This window comes from Coturnix japonica, unplaced genomic scaffold (assembly GCF_054131305.1).
Source record: "Coturnix japonica strain WE unplaced genomic scaffold, WE-NBRP24 Scf079, whole genome shotgun sequence".
In the NCBI taxonomy this organism is placed as follows: Eukaryota; Metazoa; Chordata; class Aves; order Galliformes; family Phasianidae; genus Coturnix; species Coturnix japonica.
The window spans coordinates 149,823-165,924 of record NW_028188982.1 but is presented as its reverse complement, the minus strand read 5'-3'; the positions used below and the strand labels follow the sequence as shown (position 1 = coordinate 165,924).

At 51.3% G+C, this 16,102-nt stretch overlaps 1 protein-coding gene across 2 annotated transcripts in view; it reads right to left on the bottom strand.

Moving 5' to 3' along the window:
• POLR2A (RNA polymerase II subunit A) overlaps window positions 1-16,102 on the bottom strand; it is a 143,566-nt gene that overhangs the window by 103,633 nt on the left and 23,831 nt on the right. For both annotated transcript variants that reach the window (XM_085534227.1, XM_085534226.1), the window contains exons 9-11: window positions 15,311-15,435; window positions 9,389-9,599; window positions 22-231 (exon numbers count right to left, since the gene is read on the bottom strand). In XM_085534227.1, coding sequence (XP_085390353.1) covers window positions 22-231; window positions 9,389-9,599; window positions 15,311-15,435 — 546 coding nt within the window. The remainder of the gene's footprint in view (window positions 1-21; window positions 232-9,388; window positions 9,600-15,310; window positions 15,436-16,102) is intronic.

Sequence of the window (16,102 nt, the reverse complement as noted above, 5' to 3'; positions counted from 1 at the left end):
CTATGGGTCCCAGCCCCATACCTTGGTGTCCCCAGGCGATATGTGCTTGTAGGGCCCGCTGTCCTCGTCGTCGGGGTGTGTGCTGTGGGTCCGGATGCAGTTGATGTGTCCCGGGATGATGAGGGAGAAGATCTGCTTCCCCGTCCATAGGGGCCGAGGTTTTAGGATGGCGGGTTGGGGCACTTTGCCGTCCCACGTGGACAGGAACATCAGCAGGTTCATCACCTCACCCTATAGGATAATATGGGGTCAGAAACACTATAGGATACAATGAGGTCAGAAACCCTATAGGGTTATATGGGGATCAGAAACACTATAGGATACAATGGGGTCAGAAACCCTATAGGGTTAAATGGGGTCAGAAACCCTATTAGAAGTATATAGGGCGAGGGATAAAGGGAGGGAATCAGAAACCCTATAGTGTGTATATAGGGCAAAGGATAAAGAAATGGGGTCAGAAACACAATAGGATACAATGGGGTCAGAAACCCTATAGGATACAATGGGGTCAGAAACTCTATAGGATACAATGGGGTCAGAAACCCTATAGGATACAATGGGGTCAGAATCCCTATTGGATACAATGGGGTCAGAAACCCTATAGGATACAATGGGGTCAGAAACCCTATAGGATAATATGGGGTCAGAAACCCTATAGGATAATATGGGGTCAGAAACCCTATAGGATAATATGGGGTCAGAAACTCTATAGGATACAATGGGGTCAGAAACCCTATAGGATACAATGGGGTTAGAAACCCTATAGGGTTAAATGGGGTCAGAAACCCAATAGGATACAATGGGGTCAGAAACTCTATAGGATACAATGGGGTCAGAAACCCTATAGGATACAATGGGGACAGAAACCCGATAGGATACAATGGGGTCAGAAACCCTATAGGATACAATGGGGTCAGAAACTCTATAGGATACAATGGGGTCAGAAACTCTATAGGATACAATGGGGTCAGAAACCCTATAGGATACAATGGGGTCAGAAACCCTATAGGATACAATGGGGTCAGAAACCCAATAGGATACAATGGGGTCAGAAACCCTATAGGATTAAATGGGGTCAGAAACCCAATAGGATACAATGGGGTCAGAAACTCTATAGGATACAATGGGGTCAGAAACCCTATAGGATAAAATGGGGTCAGAAACCCTATTAGAAGTATATAGGGCAAGGGATAAAAGGAGGGAATCAGAAACCCTATAGTGTGTATATAGGGCAAAGGATAAAGAAATGGGGTCAGAAACCCTATAGGATACAATGGGGTCAGAAACCCTATAGGATAATATGGGGTCAGAAACTCTATAGGATACAATGGGGTCAGAAACCCTATAGGATACAATGGGGTCAGAAACCCTATAGGATACAATGGGGTCAGAAACTCTATAGGATAATATGGGGTCAGAAACCCTATAGGGTTAAATGGGGTCAGAAACCCTATTGGAAGTATATAGGGCAAGGGATAAAAGGAGGGAATCAGAAACCCTATAGTGTGTATATAGGGCAAAGGATAAAGAAATGGGGTCAGAAACACAATAGGATACAATGGGGTCAGAAACCCTATAGGATACAATGGGGTCAGAAACCTTATTAGACATCCCCTATAGGATAATACAGGGGGATTCAGAAGCCCTATCGGATACAATGGGGTCAGAAACCCAATAGGATAATATGGGGTCAGAAACCCTATAGGGTTAAATGGGGTCAGAAACCCTATTATACGTCCCCTATAGGATACAATGGGGCTAGAAACCTTATTTGACATCCCCGATAATATAGAAGGATTCAGAAACCCTATAGGATTAAATGGGGCCAGAAACCCTATAGGATACAATGGGGTCAGGAACCCTATAGGATACAATGGGGTCAGAAACCCTATAGGATAATATGGGGTCAGAAACCCTATAGGATACAATGGGGTCAGAAACCCTATAGGATACAATGGGGTCAGAAACCCTATAGAATACAATGGGGTCAGAAACCCAATAGGATTAAGTGGGGTCAGAAACCCTATTAGAAGTATATAGGGCAAGGGATAAAAGGAGAGAATCAGAAACCCTATAGTGTGTATATAGGGCGAAGGATAAAGAAATGGGGTCAGAAACCCTATAGGATACAATTGGGTCAGAAACCCTATAGGATAATATGGGGTCAGAAACCCTATAGGATACAATGGGGTCAGAAACCCTATAGGGTTAAATGGGGTCAGAAACCCTATAGGATACAATGGGGTCAGAAACCCTATAGGGTTAAATGGGGTCAGAAACCCTATAGGATAATATGGGGTCAGAAACTCTACAGGATACAATGGGTTCAGAAACCCTATTATACGTCTCCTATAGGATACAATGGGGCTAGAAACCTTATTTGACATCCCCTATAGGATAATATAGAAGGATTCAGAAACCCTATAGGATTAAATGGGGCCAGAAACCCTAAAGGATAATATGGGATCAGAAACCCAATGGGATACAATGGGGTCAGAAACCCAATGGGATAATATGGGCTCAGAAACTCTATAGGATACAATGGGGTCAGAAACCCTATTATACGTCTCCTATAGGATACAATGGGGCCAAAAACCTTATTAGACATCCCCTATAGGATAATATAGGGGGATTCAGAAGCCCTATAGGATTAAATGGGGCCAGAAACCCTATAGGATAATATAGGGGGATTCAGAAGCCCTATAGGATTAAATGGGGCCAGAAACCCTATTAGACATCCCCTATAGGATAATACGGGGTCAGAAACCCTATAGGATACAATGGGGTCAGAAACCCTATAGGTTTAAATGTGGCCAGATACCCTATAGGACACAATGGGGTCAGAAACCCTATAGGATTAAATGGGGTCAGAAAGCCTATTATATGTATATAGGGTAAACAATAGGGGGGATCAATAGGATCATCACCTCCCCCTGCAATCCCAATATCACTCAGCAGGTGGCGCTGTTTAATTCCCCCATTGCAATCCCAATGGTGACCACCAGGTGGCGCTGTTTCTATTATTCCCCATTGCAATCCCAATGGTGACCACCAGGTGGCGCTGTTTAATTCCCCATTGCAATCCCAATGGTGACCACCAGGTGGCGCTGTTTAATTCCCCCATTGCAATCCCAATGGTGACCACCATGTGGCGCTGCTTCCCACCCCATTTTCCCCCAAAATCCCCCATTTTCACCCCAAATTGGCACCCACCCTCTCTAGGAACACGTCCCTGTTTCCTTCCCCATTGCAATCCCAATATCAACCAGCAGGTGGCGCTGTTTAATTCCCCATTGCAATACAAATGGTGACCAGCAGGTGGCGCTGTTTCTATTACCCCCATTGCAATCCCAATGGTGACCACCAGGTGGCGCTGCTTCCCACCCCATTTTCCCCCCATTTTACCCCAAAATCCCCCATTTTCACCCCAAATTTGCACCCACCCTCTCTAGGAACACGTCCCTGTTTCCTTCCCCATTGCAATCCCGATGGTGACCACCAGGTGGCGCTGTTTCTATTACCCCCATTGCAATCCCAATATCAACCACCAGGTGGCGCTGTTTCTATTATACCCCATTGCAATCCAACTGGTGACCACCAGGTGGCGCTGCTTCCCACACCATTGCAATCCCAATGGTGACCACCAGGTGGCGCTGTTTCTATTACCCCCATTGCAATCCCAATGGTGACCACCAGGTGGCGCTGTTTCTATTATACCCCATTGCAATCCCAATATCAACCACCAGGTGGCGCTGTTTCTATTATACCCCATTGCAATCCCAATGGTGACCAGCAGGTGGCGCTGCTTCCCACCCCATTTTTCCCCCATTTTACCCCAAAATCCCCCATTTTCACCCCAAATTCGCACCCACCCTCTCTAGGAACACGTCCCTGTTTCCTTCCCCATTGCAATCCCGATGGTGACCAGCAGGTGGCGCTGTTTAATTCCCCATTGCAATCCCAATGGTGACCAGCAGGTGGCGCTGTTTCTATTATACCCCATTGCAATCCCAATGGTGACCACCAGGTGGTGCTGTTTCTATTATACCCCATTGCAATACCAATGGTGACCAGCAGGTGGCGCTGTTTCTATTACCCCCGTTGCAATCCCAATATCAACCAGCAGGTGGCGCTGTTTCTATTATACCCCATTGCAATCCCAATGTTGACCACCAGGTGGCGCTGTTTAATTCCCCCCATTGCAATCCCAATGGTGACCACCAGGTGGCGCTGTTTCTATTATACCCCATTGCAATACCAATGGTGACCAGCAGGTGGCGCTGTTTCTATTACCCCCATTGCAATCCCAATATCAACCAGCAGGTGGCGCTGTTTCCCACCCCATTGCAATACCAATGGCGACCACCAGGTGGCGCTGTTTAATTCCCCATTGCAATCCCAATATCAACCAGCAGGTGGCGCTGTTTCTATTATACCCCATTGCAATCCCAATGGTGACCACCAGGTGGCGCTGTTTCTATTCCCCCATTGCAATCCCAATGGTGACCACCAGGTGGCGCTGTTTCTATTATACCCCATTGCAATCCCAATGGTGACCAGCAGGTGGCGCTGTTTCTATTATACCCCATTGCAATACCAATGGCGACCACCAGGTGGCGCTGTTTAATTCCCCATTGCAATCCCAATATCAACCAGCAGGTGGCGCTGTTTCTATTATACCCCATTGCAATCCCAATGGTGACCACCAGGTGGCGCTGTTTCTATTCCCCCATTGCAATCCCAATGGTGACCACCAGGTGGCGCTGTTTCTATTATACCCCATTGCAATCCCAATGGTGACCAGCAGGTGGCGCTGTTTCTATTATACCCCATTGCAATCCCAATGGTGACCACCAGGTGGCGCTGTTTAATTCCCCCATTGCAATCCCAATATCAACCAGCAGGTGGCGCTGTTTCTATTCCCCCCATTGCAATCCCAATAGTGACCACCAGGTGGCGCTGCTTCCATTCTCACCCCATTTTCCCCCCATTTTACCCCAAAATCCCTCATTTTCACCCCAAATTCGCACCCACCCTCTCAAGGAACACGTCCCTGTTTCCTTCCCCATTGCAATCCCAATTGTGACCACCAGGTGGCGCTGTTTCTATTATACCCCATTGCAATACCAATGGTGACCACCAGGTGGCGCTGCTTCCCACCCCATTGCAATCCCAATGGTGACCAGCAGGTGGCGCTGTTTAATTCCCCCCATTGCAATCCCAATGGTGACCACCAGGTGGCGCTGTTTCTATTATACCCCATTGCAATCCCAATGGTGACCACCAGGTGGCGCTGTTTAATTCCCCCATTGCAATCCCAATGGCGACCACCAGGTGGCGCTGCTTCCCACCCCATTTTCCCCCCATTTTCCCCCAAAATCCCCCATTTTCACCCCAAATTCGCACCCACCCTCTCTAGGAACACGTCCCTGTTTCCTTCCCCATTGCAATACCAATGGTGACCACCAGGTGGCGCTGTTTCTATTATACCCCATTGCAATCCCAATGGTGACCACCAGGTGGCGCTGTTTCTATTATACCCCATTGCAATCCCAATGGTGACCACCAGGTGGCGCTGTTTCTATTATACCCCATTGCAATCTTAATATCAACCACCAGGTGGCGCTGTTTAATTCCCCCCATTGCAATCCCAATGGTGACCACCAGGTGGCGCTGCTTCCCACCCCATTTTCCCCCCATTTTCCCCCAAAATCCCCCATTTTCACCCCAAATTCGCACCCACCCTCTCTAGAAACACGTCCCTGTTTCCTTCCCCATTGCAATCCCAATGGTGACCACCAGGTGGCGCTGTTTCTATTATACCCCATTGCAATACCAATGGTGACCACCAGGTGGCGCTGTTTCTATTCCCCATTGCAATCCCAATGGTGACCACCAGGTGGCGCTGCTTCCCACCCCATTTCCCCCCCATTTTACCCCAAAATCCCCCATTTTCACCCCAAATTCGCACCCACCCTCTCTAGGAACACGTCCCTGTTTCCTTCCCCATTGCAATCCCAATGGTGACCACCAGGTGGCGCTGTTTCTATTATACCCCATTGCAATCCCAATGGTGACCAGCAGGTGGCGCTGCTTCCCACCCCATTGCAATCCCAATGGTGACCAGCAGGTGGCGCTGTTTCTATTACCCCCATTGCAATCCCAATATCAACCAGCAGGTGGCACTGTTTAATTCCACATTGCAATCCCAATGGTGACCACCAGGTGGCGCTGCTTCCATTCCCACCCCATTTTCCCCCCATTTTCCCCCAAAATCCCCCATTTTCACCCCAAATTCGCACCCACCCTCTCTAGGAACACGTCCCTGTTTCCTTCCCCAATGCAATCCCAATGGTGACCACCAGGTGGCGCTGTTTCTATTACCCCATTGCAATCCCAATGGTGACCAGCAGGTGGCGCTGTTTCTATTACCCCCATTGCAATCCCAATGGTGACCACCAGGTGGCGCTGTTTAATTCCCCCCATTGCAATCCCAATATCAACCAGCAGGTGGCGCTGTTTAATTCCCCATTGCAATCCCAATGGTGACCAGCAGGTGGCGCTGTTTAATTCCCCATTGCAATCCCAATGGTGACCACCAGGTGGCGCTGTTTCTATTACCCCCATTGCAATCCCAATGGTGACCACCAGGTGGCGCTGTTTCCTACCCCCCCATTGCAATCCCAATGGTGACCACCAGGTGGCGCTGCTTCCATTCCCACCCTATTTTCCCCCCATTTTCCCCCAAAATCCCCCATTTTCACCCCAAATTCGCACCCACCCTCTCTAGGAACACGTCCCTGTTTCCTTCCCCAATGCAATCCCAATGGTGACCACCAGGTGGCGCTGTTTCGATTATACCCCATTGCAATCCCAATATCAACCACCAGGTGGCGCTGTTTAATTCCCCATTGCAATCCCAATGGTGACCAGCAGGTGGCGCTGTTTAATTCCCCATTGCAATCCCAATAGCAAAGAGCAGGTGGCGCTGTTTAATTCCCCCCATTGCAATCCCAATGGTGACCACCAGGTGGCGCTGTTTCTATTACCCCCATTGCAATCCCAATGGTGACCACCAGGTGGCGCTGTTTCCCACCCCATTGCAATCCCAATGGTGACCACCAGGTGGCGCTGCTTCCATTCCCACCCCATTTTTCCCCCATTTTACCCCAAAATCCCTCATTTTCACCCCAAATTCGCACCCACCCTCTCTAGGAACACGTTCCTGTTTCCTTCCCCATTGCAATCCCAATGGTGACCACCAGGTGGCGCTGCTTCCCACCCCATTGCAATCGCAATGGTGACCACCAGGTGGCGCTGTTTAATTCCCCATTGCAATCCCAATGGTGACCACCAGGTGGCGCTGTTTCTATTATACCCCATTGCAATCCCAATGGTGATCAGCAGGTGGCGCTGTTTAATTCCCCATTGCAATCCCAATATCAACCAGCAGGTGGCGCTGTTTCTATTATACCCCATTGCAATCCCAATGGTGACCACCAGGTGGCGCTGCTTCCATTCCCACCCCATTTTCCCCCCATTTTACCCCAAAATCCCCCATTTTCACCCCAAATTCGCACCCACCCTCTCTAGGAACACGTCCCTGTTTCCTTCCCCAATGCAATCCCAATGGTGACCACCAGGTGGCGCTGTTTCCCACCCCATTGCAATCCCAATGGTGACCACCAGGTGGCGCTGCTTCCCACCTCATTTTCCCCCCATTTTACCCCAAAATCCCCCATTTTCACCCCAAATTCGCACCCACCCTCTCTAGGAACACATCCCTGTTTACTTCCCCATTACAATCCCAATGGCGACCACCAGGTGGCGCCGTTTCTATTATATCCCATTGCAATCCCAATGGTGACCACCAGGTGGCGCTGTTTAATTCCCCATTGCAATCCCAATGGTGACCACCAGGTGGCGCTGTTTAATTCCCCATTGCAATCCCAATGGTGACCACCAGGTGGCGCTGTTTCTATTATACCCCATTGCAATCCCAATGGTGATCAGCAGGTGGCGCTGTTTCTATTATACCCCATTGCAATCCCAATGGTGACCACCAGGTGGCGCTGCTTCCCACCCCATTTTCCCCCATTTTACCCCAAAATCCCCCATTTTCACCCCAAATTCGCACCCACCCTCTCAAGGAACACATCCCTGTTTCCTTCCCCATTGCAATCCCAATGGTGACCACCAGGTGGCGCTGTTTCTATTATACCCCATTGCAATCCCAATGGTGACCACCAGGTGGCTCTGTTTAATTCCCCATTGCAATCCCAATATCAACCACCAGGTGGCGCTGTTTAATTCCCCCCATTGCAATCCCAATATCAACCAGCAGGTGGCGCTGTTTCTATTATACCCCATTGCAATCCCAATATCAACCACCAGGTGGCGCTGTTTCTATTATACCCCATTGCAATACCAATATCAACCAGTAGGTGGTGCTGTTTAATTCCCCCATTGCAATCCCAATATCAACCAGCAGGTGGCGCTGTTTCTATTACCCCCATTGCAATCCCAATATCAACCAGCAGGTGGCGCTGTTTCTATTATACCCCATTGCAATCCCAATGGTGACCAGCAGGTGGCGCTGTTTCTATTCCCCCCATTGCAATCCCAATGGTGACCAGCAGGTGGCGCTGTTTCTATTCCCCCCATTGCAATACCAATATCAACCACCAGGTGGCGCTGTTTCTATTATACCCCATTGCAATCCCAATGGTGACCACCAGGTGGCGCTGCTTCCATTCCCACCCCATTTCCCCCCCATTTTCCCCCAAAATCCCCCATTTTCACCCCAAATTCGCACCCACCCTCTCTAGGAACACGTCCCTGTTTCCTTCCCCAATGCAATCCCAATGGTGACCAGCAGGTGGCGCTGTTTCTATTCCCCCCATTGCAATCCCAATGGTGACCACCAGGTGGCGCTGTTTCTATTCCCCCCATTGCAATCCCAATGGTGACCACCAGGTGGCGCTGTTTAATTCCCCCATTGCAATCCCAATGGTGACCACCAGGTGGCGCTGTTTAATTCCCCCCATTGCAATCCCAATGGTGACCACCAGGTGGCGCTGTTTAATTCCCCCCATTGCAATCCCAATGGTGACCAGCAGGTGGCGCTGTTTAATTCCCCATTGCAATACTTATGGTGACCACCAGGTGGCGCTGTTTCTATTCCCCATTGCAATCCCAATGGTGACCACCAGGTGGCGCTGTTTCTATTATACCCCATTGCAATCCCAATGGTGACCACCAGGTGGCGCTGTTTCTATTATACCCCATTGCAATACCAATGGCGACCACCAGGTGGCGCTGCTTCCCACCCCATTTTCCCCCCATTTTCCCCCAAAATCCCCCATTTTCACCCCAAATTTTCACCCACCCTCTCAAGGAACACGTCCCTCTTGGTGAACTTCCTGACGGCCGTCAGCGTGTCCTGCACGATGCCCATCACAGGGCGGTTGGACTGAGGGGTGACGATCATCCGCGGCACCATGGCCAGCTCCTGGATCTCGGCCCGAGTCTCCAGGGACTGAGGGAGGTGCAGGTTCATCTCGTCGCCATCAAAGTCGGCGTTATAGGGCGTGGTGACGCTGATAAGGGGAGATAAGAGATAAGGGGGGTGATAAGGGGGTGATAAGGGGAGGTAGAGGAGATATGGGAGGTATATGTGTGATATGGGGGGTGGCAATGGGGGGAGGTGCAGGTTCATCTCGTCGCCATCAAAGTCGGCGTTATAGGGGGTGGTGACACTGATAAGGGGAGATAAGAGATAAGGGGGTGATAAGGGGGTGATAACGGAGATATATGGGTGATAAGGGGGGTCATAAGGGTGATATGGAGGGGGGAGGTGCAGGTTCATCTCGTCGCCATCAAAGTCGGCGTTGTAGGGGGTGGTGACACTGATAAGGGGAGATAAGAGATAAGGGGGGTGATAAGGGGGGTGGGGGGGTAACATGTGTGATAAGGGGGGGATAAGGGTGATATGGGGGTGGTAATGGGGGGAGGTGAAGGTTCATCTCGTCGCCATCAATGTCGGCGTTGTAGGGGGTGGTGACGCTGATAAGGGGAGATAAGAGATAAGGGAGGTGATAAGGGGGGGTAGGGGTGATATGGGGGGTGATAAGGGGGGGATAAGGGTGATATGGGGGGTGGTAATGGGGGGATAAGGGGGGGAGGTGCAGGTTCATCTCGTCACCATCAAAGTCGGCGTTGTAGGGGGTGGTGACGCTGATAAGGGGAGATAAGAGATAAGGGGGGTGATAAGGGGGGGTAGGGGTGATATGGGGGGTGATATGGGGGGTATATGTGTGATAAGGGGGGTATATGTGTGATAAGGGGGGTGGTAATGGAGGGAGGTGCAGGTTCATCTCGTCGCCATCAAAGTCGGCGTTATAGGGCGTGGTGACGCTGATAAGGGGAGATAAGAGATAAGGGGGGTGATAAGGGGGTGATAAAGGGGTTGATAAGGGGGTGAGGGGTTAATATGTGTGATAAGGGGGTGATAAGGGTGATATGGGGGATGGTAATGGGGGGAGGTGCAGGTTCATCTCGTCGCCATCAAAGTCGGCGTTATAGGGCGTGGTGACACTGATAAGGGGAGATAAGAGATAAGGGAGGTGATAAGGGGGTGATAAACGGGTTGATAAGGGGGTGAGGGGTTAATATGTGTGATAAGGGGGGATATGTGTGATAAGGGGGGTGGTAATGTGGGGAGGTGAAGGTTCATCTCGTCGCCATCAATGTCGACGTTATAGGGGGTGGTGACGCTGATAAGGGGAGATAAGAGATAAGGGGGGTGATAAGGGGGGGTAGGGGTGATATGGGGGGTGATAAGGGGGGATATGTGGGGTGATATGGGGGGTATATGTGTGATAAGGGGGGTGGTAATGGGGGGAGGTGAAGGTTCATCTCGTCGCCATCAAAGTCGGCGTTATAGGGGGTGGTGACGCTGATAAGGGGAGATAAGAGATAAGGGAGGTGATAAGGGGGATATAAGTGTGATAAGGGGGATATAAGTGTGATAAGGGGGGTGATAAGGGGGGTGGTAATGGGGGGAGGTGCAGGTTCATCTCGTCGCCATCGAAGTCGGCGTTGTAGGGGGTGGTGACACTGATAAGGGGAGATAAGAGATAAGGGGGGTGATAAGGGGGTGATAAGGGGGTTGATATGGGGTGGTAGGGGTGATATGGGGGGTGATAAGGGGGGTGGTAATGGAGGGAGGTGCAGGTTCATCTCGTCGCCATCAAAGTTGGTGTTATATGGGGTGGTGACGCTGATAAGGGGAGATAAGAGATAAGGGGGGTGATAAGGGGGTGACAAGGGGGGGGGTAGGGGTGATAAGGGGGGTATATGTGTGATAAGGGGGGTGATAAGGGGGGTGGTAATGGGGGGAGGTGCAGGTTCATCTCATCGCCATCAAAGTCAGTGTTATAGGGGGTGGTGACGCTGATAAGGGGAGATAAGAGATAAGGGGGGTGATAAGGGGGTTGATAGGGGGGGGCAGGGGTGATATTGGGGGTGATAAGGGAGATAGGTGTGATATGGGGGGGTAATAAGGGGGGTAGGAGTGATAAGTGGGGGATAAAGGGGTGATATATGTGATAAGGGGGGTTGGTTTGATAAGGGAAGTGATAAGGGGGCTGATAAGGGAGATATATGTGTGATAAGGGGGAGATAAGGGAGATATATGTGTGATAATAGGGAGATAAGGGAGATATATGTGTGATAATAGGGAGATAAGGGAGATATATGTGTGATAATAGGGAGATAAGGGAGATATATGTGTGATAAGGGGGGGTGGGTGCGATAAGGGGAGTGATAAGGGGGATAGAAGTGATAAGGGGGGTGGGAGGGGATAGGTGTGATAAAGGGGAGTGATAAGGGGGGGATATGTGTGATAAGGGGAGTGGTAATGGAGGGAGGTGCAGGTTCATCTCGTCGCCATCGAAGTCGGCGTTGTAGGGGGTGGTGGCACTGATAAGGGGAGATAAGAGATAAGGGGGGTGATAAGGGGGTTGATAAGGGGGGGTAGAGGAGATATGGGGGGTAGGGGTGATATGGGGGGTGATAAGGGGGGTGGCAATGGGGGGAGGTGAAGGTTCATCTCGTCGCCATCAAAGTCGGCGTTGTAGGGGGAGGTGACGCTGATAAGGGGAGATAAGAGATAAGGGGGGTGATAAGGGGGGTGATAAGGGGGGGTAGGGGTGATATGGGGGGTGATAAGGGGGGTGGCAATGGGGGGAGGTGCAGGTTCATCTCGTCCCCATCAAAGTCGGCGTTGTAGGGGGTGGTGACACTGATAAGGGGAGATAAGAGATAAGGGGGGTGATAAGGGAGTGATAAGGGGGGGAAGGGTTGATAAGGGGGGGTAGGGGTGATATGGGAGGTGATAAGGGGGGTGGCAATGGGGGGAGGTGAAGGTTCATCTCGTCGCCATGAAAGTCAGCGTTATAGGGGGTGGTGACACTGATAAGGGGAGATAAGAGATAAGGGAGGTGATAAGGGGGGGGTAGGGGTGATATGGGGGGTGATAAGGGGGGGATATGGGGGGTTAGGGGCGATATGGGTGGGGGAGGTGCAGGTTCATCTCGTCGCCATCAAAGTCGGCGTTATAGGGCGTGGTGATGCTGATAAGGGGAGATAAGAGATAAGGGAGGTGATAAGGGGGTGATAAAGGGGTTGATAAGGGGGTGAGGGGTTAATATGTGTGATAAGTGGGTGATAAGGGTGATAAGGGGGGTGGCAATGGGGGGAGGTGAAGGTTCATCTCGTCGCCATCAAAGTCGGCGTTATAGGGGGTGGTGACGCTGATAAGGGGAGATAAGAGATAAGGGAGGTGATAAGGGGGGGTATGTGAGATAAGGGGGGAGATAAGGGGGGGTAGGGTTGATATAGGGGGTGGTAATGGGGGGAGGTGCAGGTTCATCTCGTCGCCATCAAAGTCGGCGTTATAGGGGGTGGTGACGCTGATAAGGGGAGATAAGAGATAAGGGAGGTGATAAGGGGGTGGATATGGGGGTGTAGGGGTGATATTGGGGGTGATAAGGGGGGGATATGTGTAATAAGGGGGGTGGCAATGGGGGGAGGTGCAGGTTCATCTCATTGCCATCAAAGTCAGCATTGTATGGGGTTGTCACACTGATAAGGGGAGATAAGAGATAAGGGAGGTGATAAGGGGGTGTAGGGGTGATATGGGGGGTGATATGGGGGGTATATGTGTGATAAGGGGGGTGGCAATGGGGGGAGGTGCAGGTTCATCTCGTCGCCATCAAAGTCGGCGTTGTAAGGGGTTGTGACGCTGATAAGGGGAGATAAGAGATAAGGGGATGGGGGGGTGATAAGGGGGGGTAAGGGTGATATGGGGGGGATAAGGGTGATAAGGAGGGTTATAAGGGGGGGTGGCAATGGGGGGAGGTGCAGGTTCATCTCGTCGCCATCAATGTCGGCGTTGTAGGGCGTGGTGACGCTGATAAGGGGAGATAAGAGATAAGGGAGGTGATAAGGGGGTGATAAGGGGGTTGATAAGGGGGGGTAGGGGTGATATGGGGGGTGATAAGGGGGCGATATGTGTGATATGGGGGATGGCAATGGGGGGAGGTGCAGGTTCATCTCGTCGCCATCAAAGTCGGCGTTGTAGGGGGTCGTGACGCTGATAAGGGGAGATAAGAGATAAGGGGGGTGATAAGGGGGTGATAAAGGGGTTGATAAGGGGGTGAGGGGTTAATATGTGTGATAAGGGGGTCATAAGGGTGATATGGGGGGTGGTAATGGGGGGAGGTGCAGGTTCATCTCGTCGCCATCAAAGTCAGTGTTATAGGGGGTGGTGACACTGATAAGGGGAGATAAGAGATAAGGGGGGTGATAAGGGGGTGATAAGGGGGGGGTAGGGGTGATATGGGGGGTGATAAGGGGGGTAGGAGTGATAAGTGGGGGATAAGGGGGGATAGGTGTGATAAGGGGAGTGATAAGGGGAGATAGGTGTGATAAGGGGAGTGATAAGGGGGGATAGGTGTGATAAGGGGAGTGATAAGGGGGGATAGGTGTGATAAGGGGGCTGATAAGGCATATGTGTGATAGGGGGGGTGATAAGGGGAGATAGGTGTGATAAAGAGGGGGATAAGTGTGATAAGGGGAGGCTTGGGGGGGCAAAGGGGGGAATATGTGAGATAAGGGGGGTGATAAGGGGGGAATAGGTGAGATAAGGGGGGGGTGATAAGGGAGATATATGTGTGATGGGGGGGGACAGGGGTGATAACGGGGGTTATGGGGGGTAAAGGGGAGGGTGTGTGTGATAAGGGGGGTGATAAGGGGGGGTAGGGGTGATATGGGGGGTGATAATGGGGGGAGGTGCAGGTTCATCTCGTCGCCATTAAAGTCGGCGTTATAGGGGGTGGTGACACTGATAAGGGGAGATAAGAGATAAGGGAGGTGATAAGGGGGGGTAGGGGTGATATGGGGGGTGATAAGGGGGGGATATGTGTGATAAGGGGGGTGGCAATGGGGGGAGGTGCAGGTTCATCTCGTCACCATCAAAGTCGGCGTTATAGGGGGTGGTGACGCTGATAAGGGGAGATAAGAGATAAGGGAGGTGATAAGGGGGTGATAAGGGGGTTGGTAAGGGGGTTGATAAGGGGGTGAGGGGGTAATATGTGTGATAGGAGGGTGATAAGGGGGGGTAGATGTGATAAGGGGAGTGATAAGGGAGATATATGTGTATAGGGGGGAAAAGGGTGAAAATGGGGGTGATAAGGTGGGAGATAAGGGGTTGATAAGGGGGGTGACTGACTTATGGGATAACTTATGGGGTGTGCTTTGGGGTAACTGACTTATAGGGTGACTGACTTCTAGGGGGACATATGGGGAGTGTTGTGTGGGGTGACTTATGGGGTGACTTATACAGTGTGTTGTGGGGTGACCTAAGGCATGACTTACGGGGTGACTTATGGGGTGTGTTGTGGGCTGCCATATGGGGTGACTGACTTATGGGGCGACTTATGGGGCCACTTATGGGGCAGACTTGTGGGTCACCTGAGGTTGAGCCTGAAGGTGGACCATGGCAGGATGCGGATGGAGTGACTTGTGGGGTGACATATAGGGTGTGTTGTGGGGTAACTGACTTGTGGGGTGACTTATGGGGCCACTTATGGGGCAGACTTGTGGGTCACCTGAGGTTGAGCCTGAACGTGGACCACGGCAGGATGCGGATGGAGTGACTTGTGGGGTGACATATAGGGAGTGTTGTGGGGTGACTGACTTATGGGGCGACTTATGGGGCCACTTATGGGGCGGACTTGTGGGTCACCTGAGGTTGAGCCTGAAGGTGGACCACGGCAGGATGCGGACGCGGTGCCCCATCATGGACATCTTGTGTAGGGTCGGCTGACGGTTAAAGATGACGATGTCCCCGTCACACATGTGGCGCTCCACCTGGAAACCCCACACATCTATGGGTCAGACCCATAGCGACAACGAGACCCATAGGGACAATGAGACCCATAGCGACAATGAGACCCTATGGGTCAGACCCATAGCGACAATGAGACCCATAGCGACAATGAGACCCTATGGGGCAGACCCATAGCGACAATGAGACCCATAGCGACAATGAGACCCTATGGGGCAGACCCATAGCGACAATGAGACCCATAGCGACAATGAGACCCTATGGGGCAGACCCATAGCGACAATGAGACCCATAGGGACAATGAGACCCATAGAGACAATGAGACCCATAGAGACAATGAGACCCTATGGGGCAGACCCATAGAGACAATGAAACCCTATGGGGCAGACCCATAGGGACAATGAAACCCTATGGGGCAGACCCATAGACACACCCAGACCTATAGGGACAATGAGACCCTATAGGGCAGAACCCATAGGGACAATGAGACCCATAGGGACAATGAGACCCTATGGGTCAGACCCATAGCGACAAGGAGACCCATAGGGACAATGAGACCCATAGCAACAATGAGACCCTATGGGGCAGACCCATAGCAACAATGAGACCCATAGGGACAATGAGACCCTATGGGGCAGACCCATAGCGACAATGAGACCCATAGGGACAATGAAACCCTATGGGTCAGAC